The sequence below is a fragment of the Mastomys coucha genome, unplaced genomic scaffold, assembly GCF_008632895.1.
Source record: "Mastomys coucha isolate ucsf_1 unplaced genomic scaffold, UCSF_Mcou_1 pScaffold22, whole genome shotgun sequence".
Classification (NCBI taxonomy): domain Eukaryota; kingdom Metazoa; phylum Chordata; class Mammalia; order Rodentia; family Muridae; genus Mastomys; species Mastomys coucha.
Genome location: NW_022196905.1, coordinates 154,734,336 through 154,761,143, shown reverse-complemented (window position 1 = coordinate 154,761,143; position 26,808 = coordinate 154,734,336). Strand labels below are relative to the sequence as shown.

The following is a 26,808-nucleotide window of genomic DNA, read 5'->3' as shown; positions in this document are numbered from 1 at the left end:
TATATTGATGATATTATGCTAATTTGACCAAGTGAGCAGGAAGTAGTAACCACCTTGGACTCATTGGTGACACATATGCATATCAGAGGATAGGAAATAAATCCAGCCACAATTCAAGGACCGTCTACCTCAGTGAAATTTTTAGGAGTCCAGTGGCGTGGGGCATGCAGAGATATTCCTTCTAAGGTGAAAGATAAGTTATTGCACCCGGCCCCTCCCACCACCAAGAGAGAAGCACAATGCTTCGTGGGTCTATTTGGATTCTGGAGACAGCACATTCCTCACTTGGGTGTGCTACTCAGGCCCATTTACCAAGTGACTCGGAAAGCTGCTAGCTTTGTGTGGGGCCTGGAACAGGAGAAGGCTCTTCAGCAGGTCCAGGCTGCTGTGCAGGCTGCTCTACCACTTGGTCCATATGATCCAGCAGACCTGATGGTGCTTGAAGTGTCAGGGGCAGATAGAGATGCTGTTCGGAGCCTCTGGCAGGCCCCTATAGGTGAATCACAGAAGAGACCCTTAGGATTCTGGAGCAAAGCTCTACCATCATCTGCAGACAACTATTCTCCCTTTGAAAAACAGCTCTTGGCTTGCTATTGGGCCTTAGTGGAAACTGAATGTTTGACAATAGGACACTGAGTTACTATGCAACCTGAACTACCCATCATATGAGCTGGGTACTATCAGACTCTTCAAGTCATAAAGAAGGACGTGCGCAGCAGCAGTCTGTTATCAAATGGGAGTGATATATGTGATTGGGCCAAAGCAGGTCCAGGGCACAAGCAAGTTACATGAAGAAGTTGCTCAAATGCCTATGGTTTCCACTCCTGTTGCAATGCCATCTGCTGCCAAGCATGCACCTATACCCTCATGGGGTGTTCCCTATGATTGTCTGACTGAAGAAGAGAAAACTAAGACCTGGTTTACTGATGGCTCTGCACGTAATGCAGGCACCACCAAGGAATGCAGCATTTCAACCTCTTTCCAGGGCAACCGTGAAAGATGAAGGTGAACAGGTGAAGGAAAATCTTCACAGTGGGCAGAACTTTGGGCAGTACACATGGTATTACAATTTGTTTGGAAGAAGAAATGGCCAGATGTACGATTGTTCACTGACTCACAAGCTGTAGCCAATGGACTGGCTGGATGGTCAGGGACCTGGAAAGATCACGATTGGAAAATTGGTGAGAAAGACACCTGGGGAAGAAGTATGTGGATACATCTCTCCAAATGGGCAGAGGATGTAAAGATATTTGTGTCCCATGTAAATGCTCACCAAAAGGTGACTTCAGCTGAGGAAGAGTTCAGTAATCAAGTGGATAGGATGACCCGTTCGGTAGACAGTCAGCCTCTTTCCCCAGCCATCCCTGTCATTGCTCAATGGGCACATGAACAAAGTGGCCATGGTGGCCCAGATGGAGGTTATGCTTGGGCTCAACAACATGGACTTCCACTCACCAAGGCTGACCTGGCTACAGCTGCCGCTGAATGCCAGATCTGCCAACAACAGAAACCAACACTGAGCCCCAGATATGGCACCATTCCTCGAGGTGACCAGCCAGCAACCTGGTGGCAGGTTGACTACACTGGACCACTTCCTCCATGGAAAGGACAACGTTTTGTTCTTACTGGAGTAGACACTTATTCTGGTTATGGATTTGCCTTTCCTGCACGAAATGCTTCTGCCAAAACCACCATCCGTGGACTCACTGAATGCCTTATCTATCATCATGGTATTCCACACAGTATTGCTTCTGACCAAGGAACTCACTTCACAGCCAGAGAAGTGCGACAGTGGGCCCATCACCATGGAATCCACTGGTCTTACCATGTTCCCATCATCCTGAAGCTGCTGGTCTGATAGAAAGATGGAATGGCCTTTTTTTTTTTTCTTTTTTTTTAAAAATTAGTCCGGGTAGTGGTGGCACACACCTTTAATCCCAGCACTTGGGAGGCAGAGGCAGGCGAATTTCTGAGTTCAAGGCCAGCCTGGTCTACAGAGTGAATTCCAGGTCAGCCAGGGCTACACAGAGAAACCCTGTCTCGAAAAACAAAACAAAAACAAAAAAACAAAACAACAAAAAAAAGAATGCATTTGTCTTTCTTCCACTTACTTTAACATCAGTTGGTACTTCAGGGCAACACCACAGAGGAATCCCTTGCATCAAGGAGGGAGGCTCAGCTGGAGTCTGGATGGTAGGGTGGCTTTCTTCAGAGGTGCAGTCCAGAGTTACAGTGGACAGAGAGGTGCCTAGGCTCTTCCTGTCACTGTGGGTGACTGTCTTTCTTCCCTTGGCTGCCCAGGTCACAGTTTAAAACTGAGAGATAAAACCACATTTGTTTCTCTTTATAACCTAAAAGGGTCTGTGTTTCGAAGCCTTGAGAAGAAGGCTAAATCACAGGATGAGATGCAAGAATCTGGCCCATGTCCCCTTAGAAACACTGCCCATGGCCTTCCCCTGGGCCGAAGTCTCATCGCACTGAGGGAGCTTGTCACCCAAGCTGGCTTTACAGCATTGCAACAGTGCAGCTCAGGCGCCTGCCTTGCCTCAGCCTGCTCTCAGGGCAGAGCTCATCAAAGATCCATGCTGCAGTTGACAAACCCAAGCATTATGAGACTAGAGAAATGCCTCACTGTTAAGTGATGACTATTCTGATAGAGGACCAGGGTTCGATTCCCAGCACCCACATAGTGCTTTACAACCATTTGTAACTCCAGTTCCAGGGGATCTAACTCTTCTTCTGGCCTCCTTAGGTACCAGGTATGCAGTCAAAACAGCTGTGCTAGTAAACACACACACACACACACACACATCAGTTAGGAGGTGAACTGAAACTACCCCCTCCAGTTCATCTCCCTTGGGATGCCTGTTACAGGCCCTTTTGTGTTCACAGACCATAGTTTTTAATACACACCCAAACGTAGGCCACATGAAGACTTTTTTTCCTGCACAACTGTTTTATAGCATTAGCAAAAATAAAAGATTTAAAAGTTCTGTTGTAAGTGAGGGAAGCCGATATGCAGTCTCTGTGTGCTGTGTGACTCTCCAAGACAACACTCTGGATAAGCCAGAACTATGGAGTCTGATCAGGGCAGGTTGAATGTGCAGCTCATGAGGAGCATCAGAGCCACCCAGCCTTCTGTGTGGGTCTGTGACACCCTCCGGCAGTTCCTCCTGACTGGATGGAGAGGTTCCCAGGTAACTGGTAAAAAACACTTGTGGCCTGTGAGGAAGCGATGGAACTTTGGGTGGTGGGACCTATCCCTGGAGTGTGTTTGGAGGGAGCTGTGGCTCCCTCCTGTTAAATCTATCAGCTGCTATCCTCCATAGTGTTTCTGCCTTGCCATGGGCTTATAAAAGCAAGAGCCTTGCGACCATGGACTGAAACCACAAGCCAACAAGACTCCTTCATTTAAATTTAGTTGGCTATGTTGTCAGCGGACACAGGAGGCCTCCCATTACTGTAGTCTAGACCCATGAGTGTACAACATGATGAGGAGCCTTCCCGAGAGCCAGACTTTAGTTAGCAATATTGTATTAGGGGTTCATAATGAGAATAGGTGTGCCATGCCAAAGCTGGGCATTGTCAGCTTCTCGTCAGTGTGACAGACGAAGGGGGAAGCCCAGCCTCAGAGGTGTGGGTCCAGTCTCTCTCCAACTCTGGTCGTGTGCAGGGTGGAACATCGAGCGGGGAGAGCATCGAGCGGGGAGAGCATCGAGCGGGGAGAACTTCGAGTGGGGAGAACTTCGAGCAGGGAGAACTTCGAGCGGGGAGAACTTCGAGTGGGGAGAATGTCACATAGCAAAGTTGCTCGCCTGAGGAGGGGAAAGGGACCAGAGAAGGCGTATCTTTTTAGTTACCTAGAGATCTACATCCTTCAGCTAGGCCCTGCCTCCCAACAATGCAATGGTATTGAGTCCATGAAGGATCCTACCACTGACTAGTTCAGAGCCCTGTGAATGCAGAAACACAGCTCTCACCGCAAAGGGAGAAGACAGCTTATTCTCGAGCCAAATGTGAGTGTTGGTGTCCCAGGAACACAGACTCGGTGCCTGGAAAGACATATTCTACTGTGGAAATGGCTATAAGAGATTTTATTAGTTACAAAGGAAGTCATAAATCCAGGCAAATACATTGGTAGGGATCCCAAGTAGGTTGGGGGTGGGGTGGGGAACAGCAAATCAAGAAAATTGCTGTCTATACAGACCTCAGATGCTATCTCATGACACTCTTAGCTTTGGGATTGGTAGAAGCTAGCAGCATGCTAAGAATACACTTGAAAAGTTTTGAAAGTCACAAGGCTGTTTGGTCAGACACAGGAGTGGCTTTCAAAGGGACTGAAATAGTCTGAGAGATAATCTAGCCCTGCTCTGTAACATTTTAACTCTCTGCGAGCAGGCACTCAGTCATTTGTCCTTGGGGACATGAGTGCCATTCTTTTTTCTCAGAACTTTAGTTCCTAGTTTATCCAGGATTCAGTCACCTCCCAGTGATGTGTTATCGGGCACAGATTTCTCTCTGCATGGTTTTGGTCTCACTGAGAAAAAAAAACCTCTAAAAGCAGATCTAGAAGGGAACACAAGGAGTCAGAGAGAAATGGATGTCCTGAGATTTATCACCGAGGTGTCTGAGGGAGGAGATGGAAGGGAAGGCTTGAGAGAGCCACATTTTGGGTAGAGACCAATCGGAAAGTGGAACCACGGCTTTCGTACATCGTAGAATTATTAAATGAGCTGGTAGTGGGTCTTGGCTTGAAGGTGGCACACCGTGCGTTGCTGTGTGTGGCCCACACTCCAGGTAGGTTAAGAAGGAACAATGGACACAGCCTGCGGCGCCTATTGTTGTGGATTTACCAGCCAGCTTTGTTAGATTTGGGTGGGGAAGGAATAGCTGACCACAGTTCCCGGGACCTTTACCCTTCAGCGTTGTAGACAGCTCAGAGCCCTCCTCATCAGCTGAACTTTAACCTTATGTAGCCTATGGCTCTTTACCCCTCACTGAAAGGCCAGGGAATTGCTGAGGACCCATGTGCCATTGGCTTCAGTGGAAGTTGACGCATTGATATTTCTGTCTCAAAGATGCCCGGGAAGATGGTGGCTTCCAAGGGCTCTTACATCGGCTTTCTTCCTGCCCCTATTATCCCATCTCTTGAATCTACCAACTGAGGACTGAGTGTCCAATGCAGGAGCTCTGTGCGGAAACTTGATATAAACTTTAGAAAGTTTCAGGACAGGTTCTCCCCACCCCTACTACCACCCCCAGACAGCATTTCTCTGTGTAGTCCTGGCTGTCCTGGAACTTGCTTTGTAGACCAGGCTGGACTCAAGAGATCAGCCTGCCTTTGCCTCCCTAATGCTGGGATCAAAGGTGTGTGCCACCACCTGCTCAGTTGCTCAGGTTTTCTTTAAACCCAAAGTTCTAAAGGATGTTCCTGGATTTTAAAAATGTTCCTCTTTGATTTGAGGCTTTAAACTTCTAGTTTTCTGAGGCAGTTTCACTACACAGCAGAGGCTGATCTTGAACTCAGGAGCCTCTTGCTTCAGTCTCCCAAGTGCTTATATTACATGTAAGTAGCACATAGGTGTAATCATGTTAGCATTCCTTCTAGGCTCCACCCAACAGTTACCTAGCAACAGCCAGGTAGGCCTGGCTTGCTATGAAAAGAACTGTTTGGCCTCTCTTTGCTCTCTCTGCCCCCTTTTTTCTTTCTCAGACCCCCCCTTTCTCCCCTCTCCCTTCCCCCTCTCCAAGTGTTCTCTCTTCCTTTCTCTCTCTCTCTCTCTCTCTCTCTCTCTGCCTCTCTCTCTTTCTCTGTCTCTTGCTCTCTCCTTCTCAACTCCCCTTCCAATGCCCCCAAATAAACGCTATTCTCTACTATACTAGTGTATGGCTAGTACCTCAGGGGGAAGGGACACCTCAGCATGGGTCCGCTAAGGCGCCCCCTCCCACCACACTGTACTGCACAACACAAAACATCTCAATATGATTTCTGTGCTTGCCCAGACAAAATGTGTGTCTTGCAATCCTTCTCCTTTCCCCAACACATCCTATGCATAAACTATGAACCAATGAGTATTTGTCATCTGTCTATGCATATTCATATGTGCTCATATAGAAATAGCTATTACCTTTAAATTATTATCATTATATTGTTATTATTATTATTATTGTTGTTGTTGCTGTTATTATTGTTGTTTTTTCAAGACAGGGTTTCTCTGTATAGCCCTGGCTGTCCTGGAACTCACTCTGTAGACCAGGTTGACCTCAAACTCAGAAATCTGCCTGCCTCTGCCTCCCAAGTGCTGGGATTAAAGGTGTGCACCACAACCAGCCAGCCCTACCTTTAAATTATAATCGACGCACATCTGTGATAGGAAATAAAAGCAAAATCAGATAGGCCACCTCTTACTCCACACCCAAAGGGCAGCCGTCTGTCCGCTCAGTATTCCTCTGGTCGTTTTCTATGCACCTATTTTTGTTTTGTTTTGACAGGGTTTCAATGTGTATCCCTGGCTGTCATGGAATTTGCTCTGTAGACCCTGCTGGCCTTGAATTCAGAGGTCCTAGGCCTGATCTGGATTAAAAGAGTAAGCCAGCACACCTGGCTTTCATGTTGGTTTATTTTTGTGTTTGGTTTCCTTGTTTTCTGTTTAATTCCATCTCTATTGGAAAGTAACCTCTCTCAGCAAGTATATCATGAAATTAGGATGTTTCACCTTGGAGAAAATTAGAACTCTGGACACCAGAAGATCCTCAGCGGCCCACCTGTTGAAGGGAGGTGGGGGTAGGGACTCTTGCCACCCCTGACCCTGGTTTAGATGTTTCCATACATTTCTCTCTCTCAGACTCTGGGGACATGTCGTCTGATTACTCTCCTAGCCTGTAACTTTCATGCAACAAGCTGTTAATAAACTGGAAGTAACTTAAATTTCCCCGGGAGGGCTTGCTGAGAGGCGGGGCGGTTAGCAGAAGCCTGGGGCTCAGAGGGAGCTGGCTTCAAGAGCTAGTGAGCCTTCCAAGCCCCAGAACTACGCTTCCACTGCATTCCCAAGAGCATTGGTCCTCAGTTCTCAGGCAGGGTGCTTGAGGCGTTGCCATCTGCCTCAGTGGAATCTCGCACCTGCAGAGGGAGAAGCTCCTAGGAGACTCATCTCCCCTTTAAGGAAACAGGACCCGGTGGGCTTTACCCAGCCCCAGGTAACTCCTCTGCCTCCCTCCTGCGTGCGCCGCTGGAGGAAGATTTTGAACGCGTTTCAAGGGTTCTCTGCCATAGGAGAAAGGGAAGCCTTTTCTAGCAGTCACTGCAAATGCAAAGTCAAGCTTTCCCGTTCTGAACAGCAACTGCTCTCCATTGCCGCAAAAAAGGTTTCTTGCAGAAGTAAAAAGCAAACCTCGCAGGCATCTCCCTGTGTCCCCGCTCCCTCCACGTCCTCCCTTTAATCTCAGCCGACTTCCAAGGGATTTTCCCAACCAGGCAAACTCTCCACCTGTGTGGCTGCAGCCAAGGAGCACCGAGGAGCATGGGCATGGCGGAAGCAAAACTGAGCCAAGGGTGCCTGTGACCAGACAAACACCAGGTCCTGAGCCGCTCCGGCGCCTACCCGAGCTGTTGGAGGAACTGGAGCGTCCGAAGGAAGGCGCTCTGGAACTCTTCGGTCCTAGGTCCTAGGCTCCAAATTTGGCATACTCAAGCTTTCTAAGGGGGGTGGGGGTGGGGGCTAAAGCGGTACTGTGATCCTGCTAGAGTCGGGGGTGCCGGGAGAGGGAGGTTTGGCGTGGGTTGGGCCAGTGGAGAGGGGTTCCAGGAAAGGGCTGGCTGGGATGGGAAGGAGTTGGGACAGGAGGTAAGGGCCGGAGCTCTGGGAGGGGCACAAAAATAAAGGAGGGACGGAGTTTGGGATTACAAGGACGCAGGAGGGTCCTTGAGGGAGGAGGAATGGGGAAGAATGGGGAGGGGTGGGCGTAAGGCTGAGATTTAGCGGCAGAGAAAAAGAAATTGGGGAAGGAGAGATAAGGAGGAATAGGGGCGTGGCAGAGGTTTTAGGGAGTGTGGAAGGGGCTTGGGAGAAGACTGGGGGCGGGACCTGGGCGGCCCAGGGGGCGTGGGTTGGGCGTGGTGGCCGGACATCCCACGTGGTCCCAGGGCTGAGTTCACACTCGGGTACTGAGCCTTGGCGCGCTTCCTCTTCGGCACTTCAGCGAGTTTGGACCTCAGGCCAGGGCCACTAGAGTTCGGGGTCCCTGGAGGCCGGGATCCGCGTCCCCTGGCATCCTGGGCGGGTGACCGAGAAGCGCAGGGGCCACCTCCTCCGCCGCTATGCGGAAGCCGGATGGGAAGATCGTGCTGCTGGGGGACATGAACGTGGGTAAAACGTCGCTGCTGCAGCGCTACATGGAGCGTCGCTTCCCAGACACGGTCAGCACCGTGGGCGGCGCCTTCTACCTGAAGCAGTGGCGTTCCTTCAACATCTCCATATGGGACACCGCAGGTGAGGGCGGCGCCGCTGGGACAGGCCGTCTTCGGGGTTCCGCGGGGTCGAGGAGTCGGCTGTGGGCGGACGCGGGGTCTCCACCTTGGGCTATGGCATTCATTGCCCCTCTGTCCCCACTTGTCTTGCTTTGCCGATTGAGAAAATCTCCAGTTGAGCAGCACTCTGTGCGTCTTCGCGAAGATCCAGGTTGCCCTGGGAGAGATCCCGGGTCAGCACGACTCTTAGGTGCCTTAGACCCCCTCAGGGTGCCCTCCTTTGGTGGACAAAGCAGCCTTGGCAGTTGAGCTATCACCGGCCCCTTTATGAAGGAGGAAACTGAGGCAGAGAGCATTGGACCACTCTGCTGGATGTAAGGCGACTGGGAAGTAAACTTGGAATCGCCTAGCCTCTCCGACTCACGGTTATTTACCCAGTGCTGAGTCTTGGCTGGTGTGCAAGTCACGTGGGTGGAATAGCTTCCTGTACTGGCATTTTAAAGATAGGTAGTGAATTATTTTCAGTGCGTGTACAACTTCGTCTTGGACTTTCCTGATTAGTTTGTTTCTGACTTCTCCCTTTTCCATGATAAAGAAATAAAATACTTTAAGTGAAACAAACGAACCCGGAAATAGTATGGTATAGTTTCAGGGAGATAGGTTTCCAGTGTCTGAAACTCCAAGTTCTGACTTTTCATGTTGTTTAAAGAGCGATATACTCAAAAGTCTAGCTCCTAATCCCTGATTTGGGCATATCAGTCTTCTGGGTATGTAATACATTCTGGTTAAAGCTGAGTTAGTGAAGGTCCCTGGAGCTTTCCCTCCCTCCTTGTCTTCCCTGTTCCTTACTTAGCCACTGTGGGAAACGGACTGATTCCCACTTGCCCCGTCTTTCCTCCGACTCTGGCCTTTACTCCCGGTTGCAGGCAAAGCCTCCGATTTTTCTCAGGCTGTCCACCTGCCTCCCACTGAGCACCGGTGAAGGCAATCTCCCAGAGTCAAGACTAGCCAGACCCTGGACTCCTTTCCCAGCCTCCCGCAGAGCTCTGCCTCTTTGCTTGGCTTAACAGGCTTGCCTGCTGCTCTTGGTTTATAAGAGGAGAAAGCAGAATTGGTCAGCTTTCCCCACACCTTTCAATGTTTCTGAATAGCGGTAAGTGTGTGGACACAGCACCGGGTTCCTGTGTCCCCGCAGGGCATGAAGTAGCAGTTTCAGTTTGATGGGAGGAGCCACTTTCTTAGTCAAGGCAGAGGATCTGATGAATCTGGAGGATTTTGTAACATTGCTGATATGCTGTCCTGAGACCTTGCTGGTTCCCTTCGTGGGGGTGGGAGCAGCTCAACTCATTTCCCAGCCGGCCTCCTTGGTTGCTTTCGTGTTCCTGGAAGCCTACGTGTGAAGGCAGATGACAGGGGCCCTGCCGGGTGGCCAGGCCCCTTCTCCACATTCCTGATGTCTGTGTACACATATATGCTCATGGGAACAAAGTCAGCAGTGCTCCATGTCACCAACTTTGTGCCTGCTTTGCTGGTGACTTCTGGGCTGCCAGTCACCTGGAGGGAGCAGAGAAGAGGGGTTAATATTGTTCAGGATTCTAAGTGGAATTATCTACCCCAAAAGGTTACCTTTGCGACCTCCTGTACTGTTTAAAATCCCTGCCCTTTCCCCAGTTGACCTTTAACACAGCAGACCAAAACTAGCTCTCCATGACAGACAGGGGGAGGGAGGGGTGGCAGGTACACACCTGGGAGGGCTTTGGGACAGGCAGTAGTCCGAGCTATAGCACTTGGTTAGTTTGCATTTGACTCTTGACAAAGTCAAAGCTGAATACTTTCAAGGCCAGCCTGGTCTACAGAGTGAGTTCCAGGACAGCCAGGGCTACACAGAGAAACCCTGTCTCGAAAAAACCAAACCAAACCCACAACAACAACAAAAAACCCCCCAAAACAAACAAAACAAACAAACAAAAAAGCTGACTGCTTAGCACCTGGAGCATGCTGGGTGTGGCTGGGGGTAGAAGAAGGTGCTTGCTGGCTCAGTAGGCATCTTATCTATATCTCTCGGTGCAGATTCCTCTGAAGTAACCCAGCGGCAGGCACGTGGGGTACAGACCGTACAGACCGTTGTGTCTGTCAGGATACAGGCATGTCCTCCATTATACTGTGGTTACTCACACCCCTTTCTAAAGTGGCCCCCCATAGAGAGGAGGGACTCACAGGTCCTGGATGATCAGAGCTGCTAACAGGATGGTGATGTAACCTGCTATTAGCAAATAGATGTCAAGTATCATTCTCATGCTAAATTCTCCTGAACAGGCTAAACAACGGCAATTTTGGGGCAGTCAGCTGCACCTCCTTGCAAAGATCACCCCAGCCGGGCTTGCTGACTGTTTACTTGCCTTATATTGTTGGGGTGGGGGAGGGGCGTGGGCTAAGTATGAGCTTCCTTACATGGTGGTGTTGGCACTGCTGCTGCTGCTGGTGGGAGATGGGGATCTTGGAATGGCTTTTGCTTGTGGGAGAATCAGTGGGATACAGGTGTTTGGGAGTGAAAGGGTGTCTCCCTCCCTGGAACCAGGAGCACTCCTGGTTCTGAAGTTAGCAATCTTGATTTTAACCTCTCCCTTTTCTATCTTTGTAAGACTTTTTAGGTTGGCTGTGTGTGGACAGGGGTAGGAGGTACCCGCTCATCAGCTTCAGCACCCCCAGGGCAGGCTTCTTGTATTGTCCCCTTTGTTACAATAGGTGAGGCCTGGCATATGCTGTCACAGGTACTTGGGAATCTCCCAGACATCAGGCTGTGTGGGCACCTTTTGTGCCTCAGTAAAGAAGGGCAATGTGATTTCCTCAGAGCCTGAGGCTTTTGTAACTTAAAAGTTCCATAACTGTGGGCAGGGCATCCTGACTCGGAAGACTCAGAGGGTTTGTGACTAGTCTTTGTTCCCAGGCTTTCTCTCTCCAGTAAATAAACAGAGACCTGGAAGCCACAGGGTTCAGGAAGCTAGGAGAAATTCGATGTGTTTGCTTTTTGAAAATTAGAGGTGCATCTATCTACCACGCACATTTTGTGGAATGCTCAAAGACTATTAGAATTTAAAAAACTTTATTATACAGGTGTTTTTTTCCTTTGTGTGTGTGTGTGCATGCATGTACATGTGTGAGTGTGTGCACACGTGTATGTAGTCAGGCATATGCATGCCACAATGTCATATGCAGGTCAGAGGACAGTTTTGTGGTGTTGTTTTTCTCCTTCCACCGTGGCCTCTGGAGACAGCACAGACCATTAGTCTTGCACACCACTGAGCCATCTTGCCAGCCCCAGACTATTAGAATTTTACTGAAAACACTTGAGCCTGGGAACTTTCTAAGTGGGACATTATCTTGAAAATCTACTGGCCTAAGTGGAATTAAATTATCAGGCACGAAGTGCAGCTCCTCAGGGTGTTTTATGTAATACTCAGAGAGCAGAGTCATGGTGTTACCGGGTCACAAGGAGTGCGGCACTGTCCCTGAACTCCCTAGCTAAGGTCCCATTTCCGCATTTTGTGGGTCGGCTTCCTTCTTTAGTTATGGTCTGCCTGCAGTCTGCGCTCCATGGACATGCGGTACCCACAGAGCTCAGCAGAGGGCATGGAGACTGGCGCTCTAGATCCTTGTGAGTCACCACGTGGGTGCTGGGAATTGGCTCCAAGTCTGTCTGGAAGAGCAGCTGGCGCTTTTAACTTTGAGCCATTCTTCCAGCCCCTTCCTAATTTAGCTTTAAAAGTGTTTAATCTTATCATCCATGATCACAGACACAAATTAGCCTCTTGTGCAAGTAAGTAGCTTCCACCAATTGGAAGGGAATGTCCTTGGGTGAACAGAGTGGGTGTCTGTGATGATGATGATGATGGTGATGATGGTGATGATGATGATGGTGATGATGGTGATGATGATGATGGTGATGATGGTGATGGTGATGATAATGACGATGACGGTGGGGGGGCATTTTAGCTCCTGTCAGCATCTGGGATCCTTTGCCTTCCTCCCTACAATCTTCCAAGGCCAACATAACATAACATCCCTCTCGGGGGAGGCGCCTTTCCCTTAGAACGGGCCCTTATCGCTCTCCCTCCTTGCCATTCAAGGGCCAGGCGAAATGCAGCCCGATTCTTAACTGCAGGGAGTTTACACACTGAGGAAGTGGCTCGGGTGAAATCTGAGCCCGGATCACTGGCCCAGGTCTGTGGACCAACTCACCATGCCCTGCTACGCTCTTCCCAGAGTGACATCATTCTGAAGGGAGTGGAAAGAAGAGTTGCTCCATGTGTGCATCCATGACGCCTGAGCTAGTGCACATACCACACTGTGTGATGTGCGTGTCACGTGGGAGCCAGCAGGGCACAGCAGGTGGTAAATTAAAAACCATCCCACCTTAAGGCTTCTTGTCACACAACTAACTGGAGGAATGTGTCAAATACCTCGGCACTCTTCTCTCATCACAGGTTCCTCCCAATCACGATCATTTTTGAATGGCTGAAGTCTTCAGTGCCATGCTGTGCATAGCCATGGGGCAGGCTACCTCCTTGTGCTCTAGAGGTCCCCAACCTGGCTGAAGACTGTGCCCTGCACTGGGGCCAGCCCTGCAGCCAACTCCTATGTGCATGGAGTCCTGGAGACAGGCACATTTTCTTAGTCCTGTGCCAAAGTTCAGGACATGCTGCTTATGAGGACCTGGCTTGGCAAGGTTGATCCCCAGAGGCACAAAGTGCTGTGTCAGCACACATCCATGCCTGTCCTAGAGACCGGATGCCGGCAGGAGGGTCACAGTGTGGGGGGCCTCACAGTGTGGGGGGCGTGATGTGCCTCAGTAAAACAGCAGCTGGAGGACTTTGTAATTGCTCCGGAGGCCACCGGTTCACAGCTTTCCTGGAATGACTGTCTCACTTCCTGGACACAGACGGGAGCCTGTCCCTCACAGCTGCACATAGACTCTGTGCTGAACTCTGAGGGCGGAGCTTGAGGATAGCCCAGCCTGCATTGCTAAGTGAGAACACAAAAAAGAAGTAAAAGCTTTTCTCTAAGAAAGACTCCATTCAAGATAATGCTAGGAGTGCTCACCACAGCAATAAGGCAAGAAAAAAGAAAGGTATTAACTCTGGAAAGGAAGCCGTGAAATGGTCCCTGTCTGAAGAGACCATGTGTGTGTGTGTGTACAAAGAAAAGTCTAATGGCTGCAAAAACCTGTTAGAGCTGTCAGACACATAGTAAAGTTCCAGGACACCAAACCGAATCTGACAAGCATAGACCCCTCCAGGGTGTGGCTGAGGAGGTTTTTATTGTAGATGTGAAGGAGAGTACAGCCAGAGACATCTAGAAGAGTCCAGAGCAGAGAGAGGAAGTGTGGACAGTGAACTGGGGTGGTGGACTGTACGGTGAACTGGGCCATGAGAGGAGGGAGGAGAGAGAGAGAGAGAGAGAGAGAGAGAGAGAGAGAGAGAGAGAGAGAGAGAGAGAGAGAGAAGAGAGCACATGGCCTAAAGGGCAGGGTTGCTAGGAATGAGATCGGGGAAAGCAAAGCCCCCAACTGGAGAGGTTAGGGTAGAGGCCAGGTGAGATGAGCTGAGTGAACCTGGTGCTGAGTGAGCCTGGTGCCGAGTGAGCCTGGTGCCCAGTGAGCCTGGTGCTGAGTGAGCTTGGGCCCAGCATTTGCCTTGGTGAGTGTAGTGGCTAGTCCTGGTTGTCAACTTGACTCTATCTGGAATGAACTACAATCCAGGATTGGAAGGCTCACCTGTGATCCTAACCTGAGGCTGAGAGATACAAGCTTCTGACCTGGATCTTGGCATGGAGATCTTGAGGCATAGTGGCTATGAATCCCAGAAGATTAAGACGGGGAGATCTCTGAGTTCAAGGTCATCTGGGATTAAAGGCGTGGAGGCACACACCTTTAATCTGGGCCACACCTTCTGCTGGAGACCTACACGTGGACATTGGAGAAGGAAGATTTACTCTCTCCACCTGCTTGCCTTGTGGGACTTCCGCTCACAGCTGCTGCTGACCATTGTTGGGAGCTGGACTACGGACTGTAAGGCATGAACAAATTCCCTTAGAACACCCATAGAGACTACCCCACGTTCTGTGACTCCAGAGAACCCTGACTAATACAGAGAGCTAACGAGCACCACAGTTAGCCATCTGTCCCCAGTTTGTTTTGGACCTGACATAAAAGTTGGTGGTATTTCCTTATGCCAACTATGAACTATCTGAAAACGGAGTTAAGAAAGTGGTTTTTAGAATAACATCAAAAATAAACCAAATATTGGCAACAGATTAATAATCAAGGAGAACGAGCTGTGATGTGAAGCTGAAGGGTTTCTGACATAAAATGAGGAAGGCAGGGATACATGCAGGGCTCCCGTGTGTGTCTGTGCTTGGTGACATTATTGCTGAAATGGCAATGCTAAAAATGATTTACAGATTCGATTCTCATGCTATTTTTTTCACAAACGTAGAACAGACTATCCTCCCCACCCCCAATTTCTGTAGAACTCCAATGACTAGAACAACCAAAGTGATCAGACCAAGAAGAAGGGTGCTGGGGACTCCACCCCAGTCCACTTCAAAAAATGCCGCAAGCAGGAGCAAACAAGCCTAAGAACGGCGCACTGAACGTGGCAGGGGGCCCAGGATAAACTCACGCATTGGTGGCCAGTTGATATCTAATGAAAGGCCAGAACATAATGGGGAACGGGCAGGCTCTTTAGTGATGGTGAGAAAGCCGCTGCCCTTGTACAGGGATAGGAAAATGCACAGACGCAGGACCCAGGACTGTATGAGGACATAGGGAGAGCGACTCCAGAGGGAAAGCAACTCCAGACTGTTCCAGGGACTTGTATTCTTACTTTTTGTGTGGTCCTTGAGCAAAACCAGGTAGGGCCTTCCGAGATGGCTCTGTAGGTAAGAATGCTTGCTTTCCATGTGTGAGGAGCCTGGCATGCCTGTGTGCTCAACCCCATGCTGGGGTAAAAGTAGGGGCGGAGGTGGAGACAACGGGCTGCTGGGGTTCAACCTGGCTAGAAACTAGCAAGCTTCAGCTTCAGTGAGACCCTGTAACCAGGCAGAGGAGATCAATGGGGGAAGATGTCTTCGATCCTTCCCCAAGGGCCACACCGGTGAGGGTGCACCAACCACAACCAACGCTCAACACACAGATAAAGCAAATAAATAGGAAAATGTAACGAGTTCCTGGCATACGGAGCACTTTGCCATCCGGAGACCGCGGCTGCATTTGTGCTGCGCATGCGCTGACCACAGTTCCAGACCATTAGCTCTCTCCATCTTTCCATCGATCAGAACTGGTGACCTGTTGCTTGCTTAGCAAGCCACATTTTCTACAGAGATTACAAAACACATTCCAAACTTAATTAATTTCAAATCTGATTAACTTGGGTTAGCCACAGTAATGCCATTTTTATGAAAGTGCCTCTTACATCGGGAGACTGGAACTTTTGGTGGCCTCACAACCCGGTTGGTCAATAATAGGCCTTGAGTGACCATCTGTTGTGTGGTCAGACTGTGGGTCTCGCTGTAGGACTCTGGCTGGCCTAGAACTCACCGTGTAGACCAGGCTAGCAACAAGTTCTCTGAGATTCACCCGTCTCTGCCTTGTGAATGCTGGCATTAAAGAAGGCATGCACCACCACGGCCCTGCTTAGCCTATGGCCTTAACCTACCTTTAGAAGGACAGTGTAACAGCCAACCTTACCTGTCTTGAATTTTCCACAGAATCTTAATTTTTAAGGCCTAAACTAATACACAGCTAGCTCTTCAGTTATATACTCTTCAGTGCCCCTGGCTGGAGTGTGCGTGCATGTGTGAGTGTGAGTGTGTGTGTGAGTGTGTGTGTGTGTGTGAGTGTGTATGAGTGTGTGTGAATGTGTGAGTGTGTGTGTGTGTGTGTGTGTGTGTACACGCTGCTGTGATCACTTTTTGAAGACAAACCCCAGAGGGTTTTAAATCAACCTCATACAACAAGTATCTGACATAAACGTTGAGAGCAGCACGGATGAACTTGGCAACAGTATTTTTTGCAGTACTGTTTGTTATCTGGGGGCAGCCGGGATTGATAACTTAAGACCTTTGTAAAACACTGGTAAAGATTAAGTATCTCTCCCTTCTTTCCCATGTGATGCTTTCTTTAAAAATGAAACAAACAAGAATGAAATGTTTTTAATTGGACTAGAATTACATTGTCTCCTCCCTTTCCTCTCTCTAGTTGCTCTCAGCTACCCTCCCTCAAACCCCTCCCATGTCCCCCTCTCTCAAGTACATAGACTCTTTGTCTTTTATTATATTTGTTACATATATATGTATGTGTCTGCACAAATATATATGAATACAGGGTGCTGGCCTGTTTTGTTGTTTGGGTGTATATGGTTTCAAGGCTGGCCACTCTGCACTGGACAACCAACGGGGCTCATCCCTGGGCAAGGCTAATTCTCCCAGAAGTCATTAGTTACCCGCAGGTCCTTACCCAGTGGCATGAGCCTGGGAAGGTTTCTCCTTCAGCTCTGATATGCCCATTGATGCTGCTGTTGTTCTGGTCTTGTTTATGCAGCCAAGTCTAGGACAGGCTGTCTCATGACATGACTCATGGAAGACTTCCTGGTATTCTGGCTTTTAAAAAAAAGAATTCTCTCCTCTCTCCTGTGATCTCCTTTACCCATAGATGCTGGATTTTAATGTAGGTGCCTTTGTTGGGGGTCAGTTCCCCAGGGTTCATTGATCTCCATCTAGCTGGGGTTTTCTGAGATGGTCTTTGTTTGCTCTAAAGAGAGGTATTTTTTAAGGCAGAGGTTGTAGCTACAGTTATAGGTGGGTTTAAGGATAAAGTTTAGAACATAGAAAGGAATTCTGCTGTTTGCGCAAAGGGCTGGTGATAAATAGATTCTTCTCTAAGGCCCATGACCGCATGCACCATGGCAAGTTGCCTTGGCGTCTAGTACCAGGCATGATTTCCCTCCTGTTAGTTAGACAGCTGTGAGTTAACTTGGGTTAGACGACTCTGGTACCTTTAAGTCTCCCTCGCCAGGCTGCGACTTGGCATGGCTCACAGGTGTGAGCAGCAGCTGGAAAGCACTGTTTGATTGCCTCCCCCCCTGGTGGCAGCTTGCACAGTGTTTTCTGGTGCCATGGAAGCTGGGATACAGGAAACTGGCTTTCAGGTCAGATCCAGTTTGAATCATCACAAGTCCTGTGTCCTAAGTGTCTTCAGCAGCAGGGCTGGTTCTCAGCCCCTGACAGGTAACCAAGGGACACACTGACACTCAGTAGTGTTTTAGAAGTCCCTCAGGCTACCCTCATCAGTCATTTGAAAGGAGGTTCCTACACCCGGCACTGCATTTTTTGTTAGCTGATGATTCTTGTGGAGAGCATTATCAGTCCTAGCAGAGGAACTTCCTTTTATATGTCTATACATCTCTTACATATATGTATGTGATGTATACATATTATACATACATATATACATATGTATATACATGTACTTACTTGTATTGTATATAATTTTAGGTATATATAAAATAATATGATGCAATGTTTTCTGCACTGTTCAATATATTCAGAACAAAGTCCTTCGCTAGAGACAGACAAGATGCAGGGAGAGAAGTGAAAATTCAACCTTAGGCTCCCTCTCCATCAAACTAATGCACAGGGCAGTGCTGAGTTCTCACTCATTAGCGGGACTGCAATGCATGCTGGGCTTCTGAAGTTATCTTCATCAGCCAGGGTATGCTGGCTCCTGATTGGTCAACCTGACCCAAGCTGGCGTCATCTTGGCAGGGAATCTTCATTGAGAAGATACTATCGGAATGGCCTGCAGGCAAGTCTGTGGGGGCAATTTCTTGGTTAATGATTGATGTGGCTGGACTAGACCACTGAAGGTGGACTCCCTGGTACAGGTCCTGAGCAAGCTATGGGGAGAAAGCCAGTAAGCAGTGTTTCTCTGTGGTCTCTGAGACCTTGCGTTTAGGCCCTGCCCCGCCTTCATGATGAACTGTCTGTATGCAGTCGGGTGAATTTAACTCTTTCCTCCCTTGGTTCCTTTTAGACCTGATATTTATCACAACCACAGAGTGAAAACTTAAGAGCAGAGGGGAGAGAGATCACACCATCTGTCTTAGTTAGGGGCTCACTGCTGTGAACAGACACCAGGACCAAGGCAACTTTTTTAAGGACAATTAATTGGGGCTGGCTTACAGTTTCAGGGGTTCCATCCATTACCATCATGACGGGAAGCATGGCAGCATGCAGGCAGACATGATGATGGAGAAGGAGCTGAGGGCTCTACATCTTAATCTGAAGGCAGCCAGCAGGAGGCGCTCTCTTCTGACCTGGGTGGAGCTCAGGCACCAGGAAATCTCAGCCTGCCCACCCAGTAACACACTTCCTCCAACAAGACCACACCTCTTCCAACAAGGCCACACCTCCTAAGAGTGCCACTTCCCATGGGCCAAGCATTTTTCAAACCACCACACCATCCAGTTTTCCTAGGGTTAGTAGGTGATGGTTTTACATCTGTTCCAGAGTTTGAAAATGATGATACAATAACATACCCCAATTTCCCATTTTAATCTGTGGGGTGTGTGCAAATGTGTTCGTGCCATTTCACAGTCGTCACCCCAATCGTCACCAGCCCCAGATTCTCCCCCTGAAGAAGGGGGATGGATCCAGGACCTCAAGCTCTGGCACAGGAGGGGAGGCCCCGGAGCTCCACACGCCTTGCCCTCTGGAAAATTTTAGACCTCTGAAAATGTACTTCTTACTGTCTCCCGATCCTCTCTCCAGCCCCTGGGATGCACAGTTTATCCTCTATTACAATGAATCTGACAGTTTTACATATTTATTTTAAAATTTTACTTTTGCATACATCCCAGTGTTATATTTTTAACATGATAATCAGTTGTTATAAAATACTCAAATACTCAAATACTTAGTGAATGTGCTTTGCAGGGGTCTTGCTGGTGGACAGCTCTCCCGCTGCTTAAATGACAGGTGACTGAATGCCTGAACCTCTGTCAAGTTCTCTTTTCCAAGAAAGGGCTGAATAGGTTGCCCCAGGGATGTAAGTTTCTCAGAGGGCTTTGTAAGCTGCAGAAGAGACCTTAGCATTCTGGGATGTCTACAGAGTGATGTGCCCCTGTTAGAGGCTTTTCTGAGTAATACATTTCAAGAAAACCCCTTCTAGACTCTTCTTAATGTGGTTCATTCTTGTGGTCCAGTCTTGGCTTTGAAGCAAGTTAAAACTTGTTTGCAGCTGACGTTAGCTTCCTGCTTTAATAAGCGGGCTTTGCAAGAGGTTGGATTTTTATTTGTTAATCTCCTTTGAGAATCAGTGGCCAGCAGGCCACACGGTGCTGATTGAAGGAAAAGGGGGTCCGGAGGGCGACTCTGTGAGGGCGTTTGTCTTCCAGCTCTGTCTGTTACGTAAGTGTGTTTTTCCTGGGTGTTAAAGAGCCTCTCTTGTCTTTGCATTACTTGGTGTTACTGGGTTACCCTCAGTAAATTCTTGCTTGAGCACACATGGTTCAGGTGACACTGAGAAGCTGGTGACAATCTGCTGGTGTGTTTCACTGTGACGCACACCCGCCTCCGGGAGCTGCCCTGCCTTCTGTGATCAGGTGTTTAGAAGAGGCTTCATCTCTCCCCAGGCTGGCTTTGGGCGACTGTGGCCCGGCATCTCTGACTGATTCAGCTTAGCTGTTCCCACAGCATGGTAAACTCAGTCCAGAGTCAGATTCACAGTTCCTCTCCAGTGTATACGGCACTATGCCTTGTATTTTGTCTTGTTCACTTTTGTCCATGTCACCTGTGGGAGGAAGCTGCATCTAGCGGAGGAGTCCACGCTTTTCATCCTTTAAGCTTCTCTGGCTTTATGGGTTTGCCTGATCTGTTATTTCTTGAGATTGTGACTTGCCATCCTTTTATCATTTTTTTGTGTGTGTGTGTGTGCTCGTGCATATGTGCTGTACAATTGTGTAAGGTTGATGTGGGGCACCTTCCCCAGGTATTTCCTTTCTTAGATTTTAGTGTCTCACTAGACCTGGAGCTCACTAGTTTAGCTACACAGACTGACCAGCAGGCCCCAGGCCTGTCTTCCTTCTAGGTGCCGGGGGTTATAGAAGCACATTGCCATATGTTGCTTTGTCATCTGGGCTTTAGGTCACCCGAACTCAGGACTTCCTGCTTGTGTGCAAGCACTTCACTAACAGAGCCTCTCCTGAGGACAGCAGCCTTCTTTTTCCTGACATCTGTTTTCTCAACATTTCAGAGTGGGACCAGAGGTTGACAGTGTACATGGCATGAAGATCAGGGACCTGCACTCTGACTGCAACCTTCCCTACTGCCCATAGGCTCCTGTGACCCTAGCCCGGCACTGTTCCTGTAACCCTAGCCCGGCACTGTCTCATGTGCCTTACTGCCCTCAGTTCTGTGGCAGCCACACTGAGGTTTACCGCTCAGTGCAGGTTACCTGATCTCTCACAGGCCTCAGGGCAGCTTCTGTCCTCACTGTGCAGCTGGGGAGGCTTGCCTTGACCTGTCTTGCACAGCTGTTCGTGGTTAGACCCCTTCTTCCTTGTGTTTGTCCAGGGTGATAAAGAACCAGACTTGGCTCTTCGTTTCTCAAGAAATCAGAATGGAGGGCAAAAGTCTTTCCTTCTAGTGGCCTTGGGTCCAGTTTAAGGTTGAGAAACAAAGTCAGATGCTGATGTCTCTGGGAATCTCTGGACTTGGGTAAGTCCTGTGCTCAGGAAGCGAGCGGCTTTGCTGACTTGGTTCAGGGGTAGCATTTGGGTTTTGTGACGCAAGTCCAGTGTCATGTGATCCATTCTTACCAACTTCTCTTCATTCGGTGAAGTTTGTGATTGGCTTGTCTTGATTTTGAAGGTGGGACAGGGGATGACAGAGCTGGGAGGAAGGAGCACCCCTTGCCCGTCTGACCCTTGTACATCGTCGGGACACCGAAGAAAAGGAAGTGTGATTGTTGATCTGTTCATGGTTTCTGATTTCCTGATGAGGGTGAAAGGTGGCGACCTCCAGTCTGCTCAGGGTAGCCCAGGGCTGCGTTAGAGAGTTTCACATAGTCTGTGGCTTACCACAATAGAAACTTATTCTTTTGAAATTCTAGAGTTGGATGTCTGAAGTCCAGGTACCAATGGCTGGCTTCACCCCAGAGCAAAAACCAAATGTCTCCCTCCTCTGGGGGATCTCCACAGTCTGTCCCTGAGACCTTGCCATTCCTCTGTGTGTCTGACCCTCCTCTTCTTGCATGGCCGTGACTCAGAGCCTGCTGAGCGCTAGGCACTGTCCATTGTGACTGTGATCCTAGCTAATTGTCTCCCCCAGACTCAGGGTGGGGATGAGGACTTGGATTATCTTTTAGGGGCATGGCTGAAGCCACACCAGTGACCGCAGTGTAAATTTATTTTTGGACACGAGTGGTGTTGTTCTGGCCTTCTGTTCACCTTTCAAGAAGGAAGTGAAAGTCAGGACTGTGCGTCAGGCTTCTGGGAAGCCACAGTATCTTAGGTGCCACTTCCCATCTGGGGCTGAGGACAGTGTGGTCAGATGGTCAGACACCCACCTGACCTGCTCTGGTGCCCACCAGAATGCTTGTGCCTAGGCATGGGGCAGCGTTTCCTGGTTATCCACGGAGTCTTCCTAATTGCCCATGAGGAGCAGAAGGAAGGGCTGTGAGGGGGACAGGCAGGTTAGATTAGATTAGATTAGATTAGATTAGATTAGATTAGATCAGTTAGATTCCAGGGACTGGGACAGGCAGGACAGTTAGATTCCAGGGGCTGGGACAGGCAGGACAATTAGATTCCAGGGGACTGGGACAGCAGGACAGTTAGATTCCAGGGGACTGGGATGGCTGACATCATGGCTCGGCTTGTGATCAAGAAGGGGGAAGAGATACAGGCTTGATTGGGACCTGGCTGTGAGGGTCTGGAGGACTGAGGATGCTGGTGCTGCCTTCCCAGCCTCCTTCCTGTGATGATGGAGCTAGCCCTGCTCCTGGGAACTGGGTACTCACTAAGGATGGACAGGTGCATGTGGCCTCTGCCTCAGAGAATTTGAGTCCATCTCTGCTGCTTTTGATTTTTTTTCTTCTTCAAGACAGGGTTTCTCTGTGTAGCCCTGGCTGTGCTGGAACTTACTCTGTAGACCAGGCTGGCCTTGAACTCAGAAATCCGCCTGCCTCTGCCCCCCAAGTGCTGGGATTATAGGCGTGCACTACTACTATCCAGCCCATCTGTGCTGTTTAAACACAGTCATGGTCACATGTGAACTGAGCAGTGGAGGTGTCCCGTGGAGTAAAATACACTTTTGAAGTGGTGGCCCAGACAAAGGTTACGGTCTCAGTAGCTTTCTGTGAACTGTATATTGAACTGAAGATAGGTTATGTTGGTCACATAAAATACATAGTTAAGATAAACCCTGCCTTTAATTTTTCTAGTGTGTGTATATATACGTGTGTTTTGTGTGTTGCACATTGCATGTGTGCACACTGCATATGTGTATGGAGGCCAGAGGTCAACCTCAGGAGCCATTCCTCAAGATGTGGGTCACCTTGTTTTTGAGACACAGACTCTCACTGACCTGGAATTTACTGAGTTGGCTAGGCTGCTGGCAAACTCCAAAATCTTCCTGTCTTTGCCAGCACAGCCTGGCTTTCCCCTGACTTTGCCTGAGTTCTGGGGTTAGACTCAGGCCGCATGTTTGTAGTAAGCACTTCACTGGCTGAGCCATCCCCAGATCTACACTTTTACACTTAAGTGTGGCCATCAGCAACTATCGTATGGGGTTGGGGATAGCTTTGTTGTTGTATAGTGCACGGGAACCATTTAAAAACTGTCCATAGCACATTTCTTCCCATGTTCCACCATAGTGTGCAGGAAGGAGTATGAGCAAATGTTAATTATTGAATTGAAATGGTCAGAGGAGCCTGGAGATGGAGGGGACCAAGATACGGTTGAGAACATTTTGGGACAGGCAAGGTTTCATGGACAGATGGCTGAAGCAGGTCCTGCAGGGAAAGTGGAGGGTTAGGCTGTAAAGAGGCAATGGCACAGGGGTAGGAGTTGGGGGGGGTTAGACTACAAGGGGGTGGTGGGGAAAGTTCGAGGCTAGCCTGGAAAGGGACAATGGGAGGGGCATTGGATGCCAGGTGAGAGATGCAACCATTGGCCTTGGGGTGGGGGTTCAGAGGGTGACCCAGGAGGTCATGGAGTGGGGGGGTGTTCAGAGGGTGACCCAGGAGATCATGGAGTAGGAGTCCACAGGGTGACCCAGGAGGCCGTGGAGTAGGGGTTCACAGGATGACCCAGGAGGCCGTGGAGTAGAGGTCCACAGGGTGACCCAGGAGGTCGTGGAGTGAGGGTTCATGGGGTGACCCAGGAGGTCGTGGAGTGGGGGTTCACGGGGTGACCCAGGAGGTCGTGGAGTGGAGGTCCACAGGGTGACCCAGGAGGTCGTGGAGTGAGGGTTCATGGGGTGACCCAGGAGGTTGTGGAGTGGGGGTTCATGGGGTGACCCAGGAGGTCGTGGAGTGGGGGTTCACAGGATGACCCAAGAGGTCATGGAGTGGAGGTCCACAGGGTGACCCAGGAGGTCGTGGAGTGAGGGTTCATGGGGTGACTCAGGAGGTCGTGGAGTGAGGGTTCATGGGGTGACCCAGGAGGTCGTGGAGTGGGGGTTCATGGGGTGACCCAGGAGGTTGTGGAGTGGGGGTTCACGGGGTGACCCAAGAGGTCATGGAGTGGGGGTTCACAGGGTGACCCAGGAAGTCAGAGTAGGGGTTCATGGGGTGACCCAGGAGGTCATGGAGTAGGGGTTCACAGGGTGACCCAGGAGGTCATGGAGTGAGGGTTCACGGGGTGACCCAGGAGGTTGTGGAGTGAGGGTTCATGGGGTGACCCAGGAGGTTGTGGAGTATGGGGTTGAGTGATTTGGCTGTGTTAAGTGTCATATCCTCATGGCCATCCTGGTCTGGGCTCTGGGACTTGGAAGCAGAAGCTGAGAGTGAGCTGCTCAACTGGAAAAGGCCTCTGGGTAGAGAGCAGAGGGTTTGCCAGGAGCCAGGGCTGCCTCCCAGCCTGGGAACCTGCTGACCTGGTTCCTGTGCAGATGGCCCCAGAGGGCTGGTTTTGATGAATTCCTGGGGAGTGTCGGGCAGGTAGTACTGAGACGGGGCCACCTGTGTCACCTGTGGGACTTTGACATCCAGCCTGCGTGTGCCTGGCACTTCAGTGATTGGACACCCAGCCCCAGCTGAGAGCCACCTCTTAGATGGCAGCAGGACAGAGAAAGCTGGGGTTCCTGCTGCTGGTGACTTGGAGAGTGTTGGGCTCTGGAAACAACTGTGACAGAGACCACAGATAACTGGAATCAAGCCGCAGGTTCTTTCCTCTCAGCGGCAGAGGCTAGTGGGCTGAACGAGGTCTCCACCAGTGACCAACCTTCCTAATGCTGTGGCCCTTTAACACAGTTCCTCATGTTGCAGTGACCTCCAACCATAAAATCAACTTTGTTGGTATTTCATGACTGTAATGTCGCTACTGCTATGAATCATAATGTAAATATCTGTGTTTTCCAATGGTCTTAGACCACTCCTGTGAAAGGGCCATTTGACCTCCAAAGGAATTGTAACGCACAGGTTGAGAACCGCTGGTGTAGAGGTATCTTCTCCAATGGCTGGGTCACTCCACTTTGTCTTCTGTTTGTGTCTCCTGTGGACACTTGTAATAGGATTTAGGGCCATTGGGATAATTCAGAAAACTTTCTAGACCCTAACTTTATTTCTCAGTGAAATTCTATACATGGATGAGGGTGGGGACATGTCTTTGAATTTACCATGAAGAAAATTTCCTTTCTCAGGACACATCCTTAAAGGATAAGAAAGGAGGAGGAAGTCACTTAAAAACCCAGCAATAGCTCGGATTTTAGATTCCTTGTTCAATTTCCAGCACCCCAAGCCCCTCAGCTGTGAAGTATGGTCCCAGCCTTGAAGCGGGCTGCTGGTCCTGAGAGCCCTCCCTGCCTTGTCCTTCTGGGCCCTCTTGTTGAACTCTGAAGGTGGAAGCAGTGTTGGATAGCTGCCAGGCTCTGTGGCTCCTCTCACTTTGAAGACTGAGGGGGAGTCTGTGTGTGCTGCAGGGGATTTCCACTATTAGATTTTCCGTAGAAACCACCAGCTAGGTCAGGAAGAGACTGCCAGTGGGGAAGTGGTCAGTAGGGGGTTGGTCTTCATCACTCTTGTATCGCTGTGAAGGGACACCATGACCAAGGCAACTCTTACGAAAGGAAGCATTTAACTGGGGCTTGCTTACAGCTTCAGAGCTTTAGTTATCCTTATGGTGGGCAGGGCATGGTGGCATGTAGGCATGCATGGTGTTGGAGAGGTAATGTCAGATGGGCTGCCCTACCTCAGGCAGTATATACAGAGTGTGGAGAGATTACATCCTGGCCCACAGGGAGAGAAAAAGAGACACAGTGGACTTGGTGGTGGCTTTTGAAACATCAAAGTTCACCTCCCAGGAGCACACTTCCTCCAAGTAGGCCACAACTTCTCAATCTTTTAATTCTTCTAATCCTTTCAAACAGCTACACTCCCTGGTGACTAAGCATTTAAATAGATGAGCCTATGGGGGCTATTTTCATTCAAACCATCCCAGGGCAGAGTATTGCTTCTTTTTAAAAAATATTTTATTTATTTTATACATACGATGAGTACACTGCTGCTGGCTTCAGAGACACCAGGAGAGGGCATTACAGAGGGTTGTGAGCCACCATGTGGCTGCTGGGAACTAAACTCAGGAGCTCTGGAAGAGCAGTCAGTGCTCTTAACCTCTGAGCCATCTCTCCAGTCCCAGAGCATTACTTCTAATGTTTGAAAGTGCACAGCATTGTGGGGCATCAGATCATGTGTGTGCGGGTCTAGTCACCCTAGAAACTGCAGCTCTCTGAGGCTGTGCCTCTGTGTGTGTGTCTGTGCGTGTGTGTGTGTGTGTGTGTGTGTGTATGTGTGTGTGTGCCTGCCTGTGTGCCTGTGTGTGTGCATGTGTGTGTATGTGTGTGTGCCTGTGTGTATATGTGTGTGTGCCTGTGTGTGTGTGTGCCTGTGTGTGTATGTGTGTGTGCCTGTGTGTGTGTGTGTGCGCCTGTGTGTGTATGTGTGTATGTGTGTGTGCCTGTGTGTATATGTGTGTGTGCCTGTGTGTGTATGTGTGTGTGCCTGTGTGTGTGTGTGCGCGCCTGTGTGTGTATGTGTGTGTGCCTGTGTGTGTGTGTGTGCCTGT

General features: G+C 49.6%; 1 protein-coding gene and 1 long non-coding RNA gene across 2 annotated transcripts in view; one reads left to right on the top strand and one right to left on the bottom strand.

The window, feature by feature from the left end:
• Positions 1 to 3,517: 3,517 nt before the first annotated feature.
• On the bottom strand, positions 3,518 to 9,162 carry LOC116068906. Its single transcript, XR_004109752.1, has 3 exons — positions 7,602 to 9,162; positions 3,981 to 4,052; positions 3,518 to 3,815 (listed from the first exon to the last, which is right to left on the bottom strand). It is a non-coding gene; the product is annotated as an uncharacterized LOC116068906 (long non-coding RNA).
• Rab20 (RAB20, member RAS oncogene family) overlaps positions 8,105 to 26,808 on the top strand; it is a 26,605-nt gene continuing 7,901 nt past the window's right edge. The window contains exon 1 of the mRNA XM_031339028.1: positions 8,105 to 8,489. Coding sequence (XP_031194888.1) covers positions 8,318 to 8,489 — 172 coding nt within the window. The 5' untranslated portion in view covers positions 8,105 to 8,317. The remainder of the gene's footprint in view (positions 8,490 to 26,808) is intronic.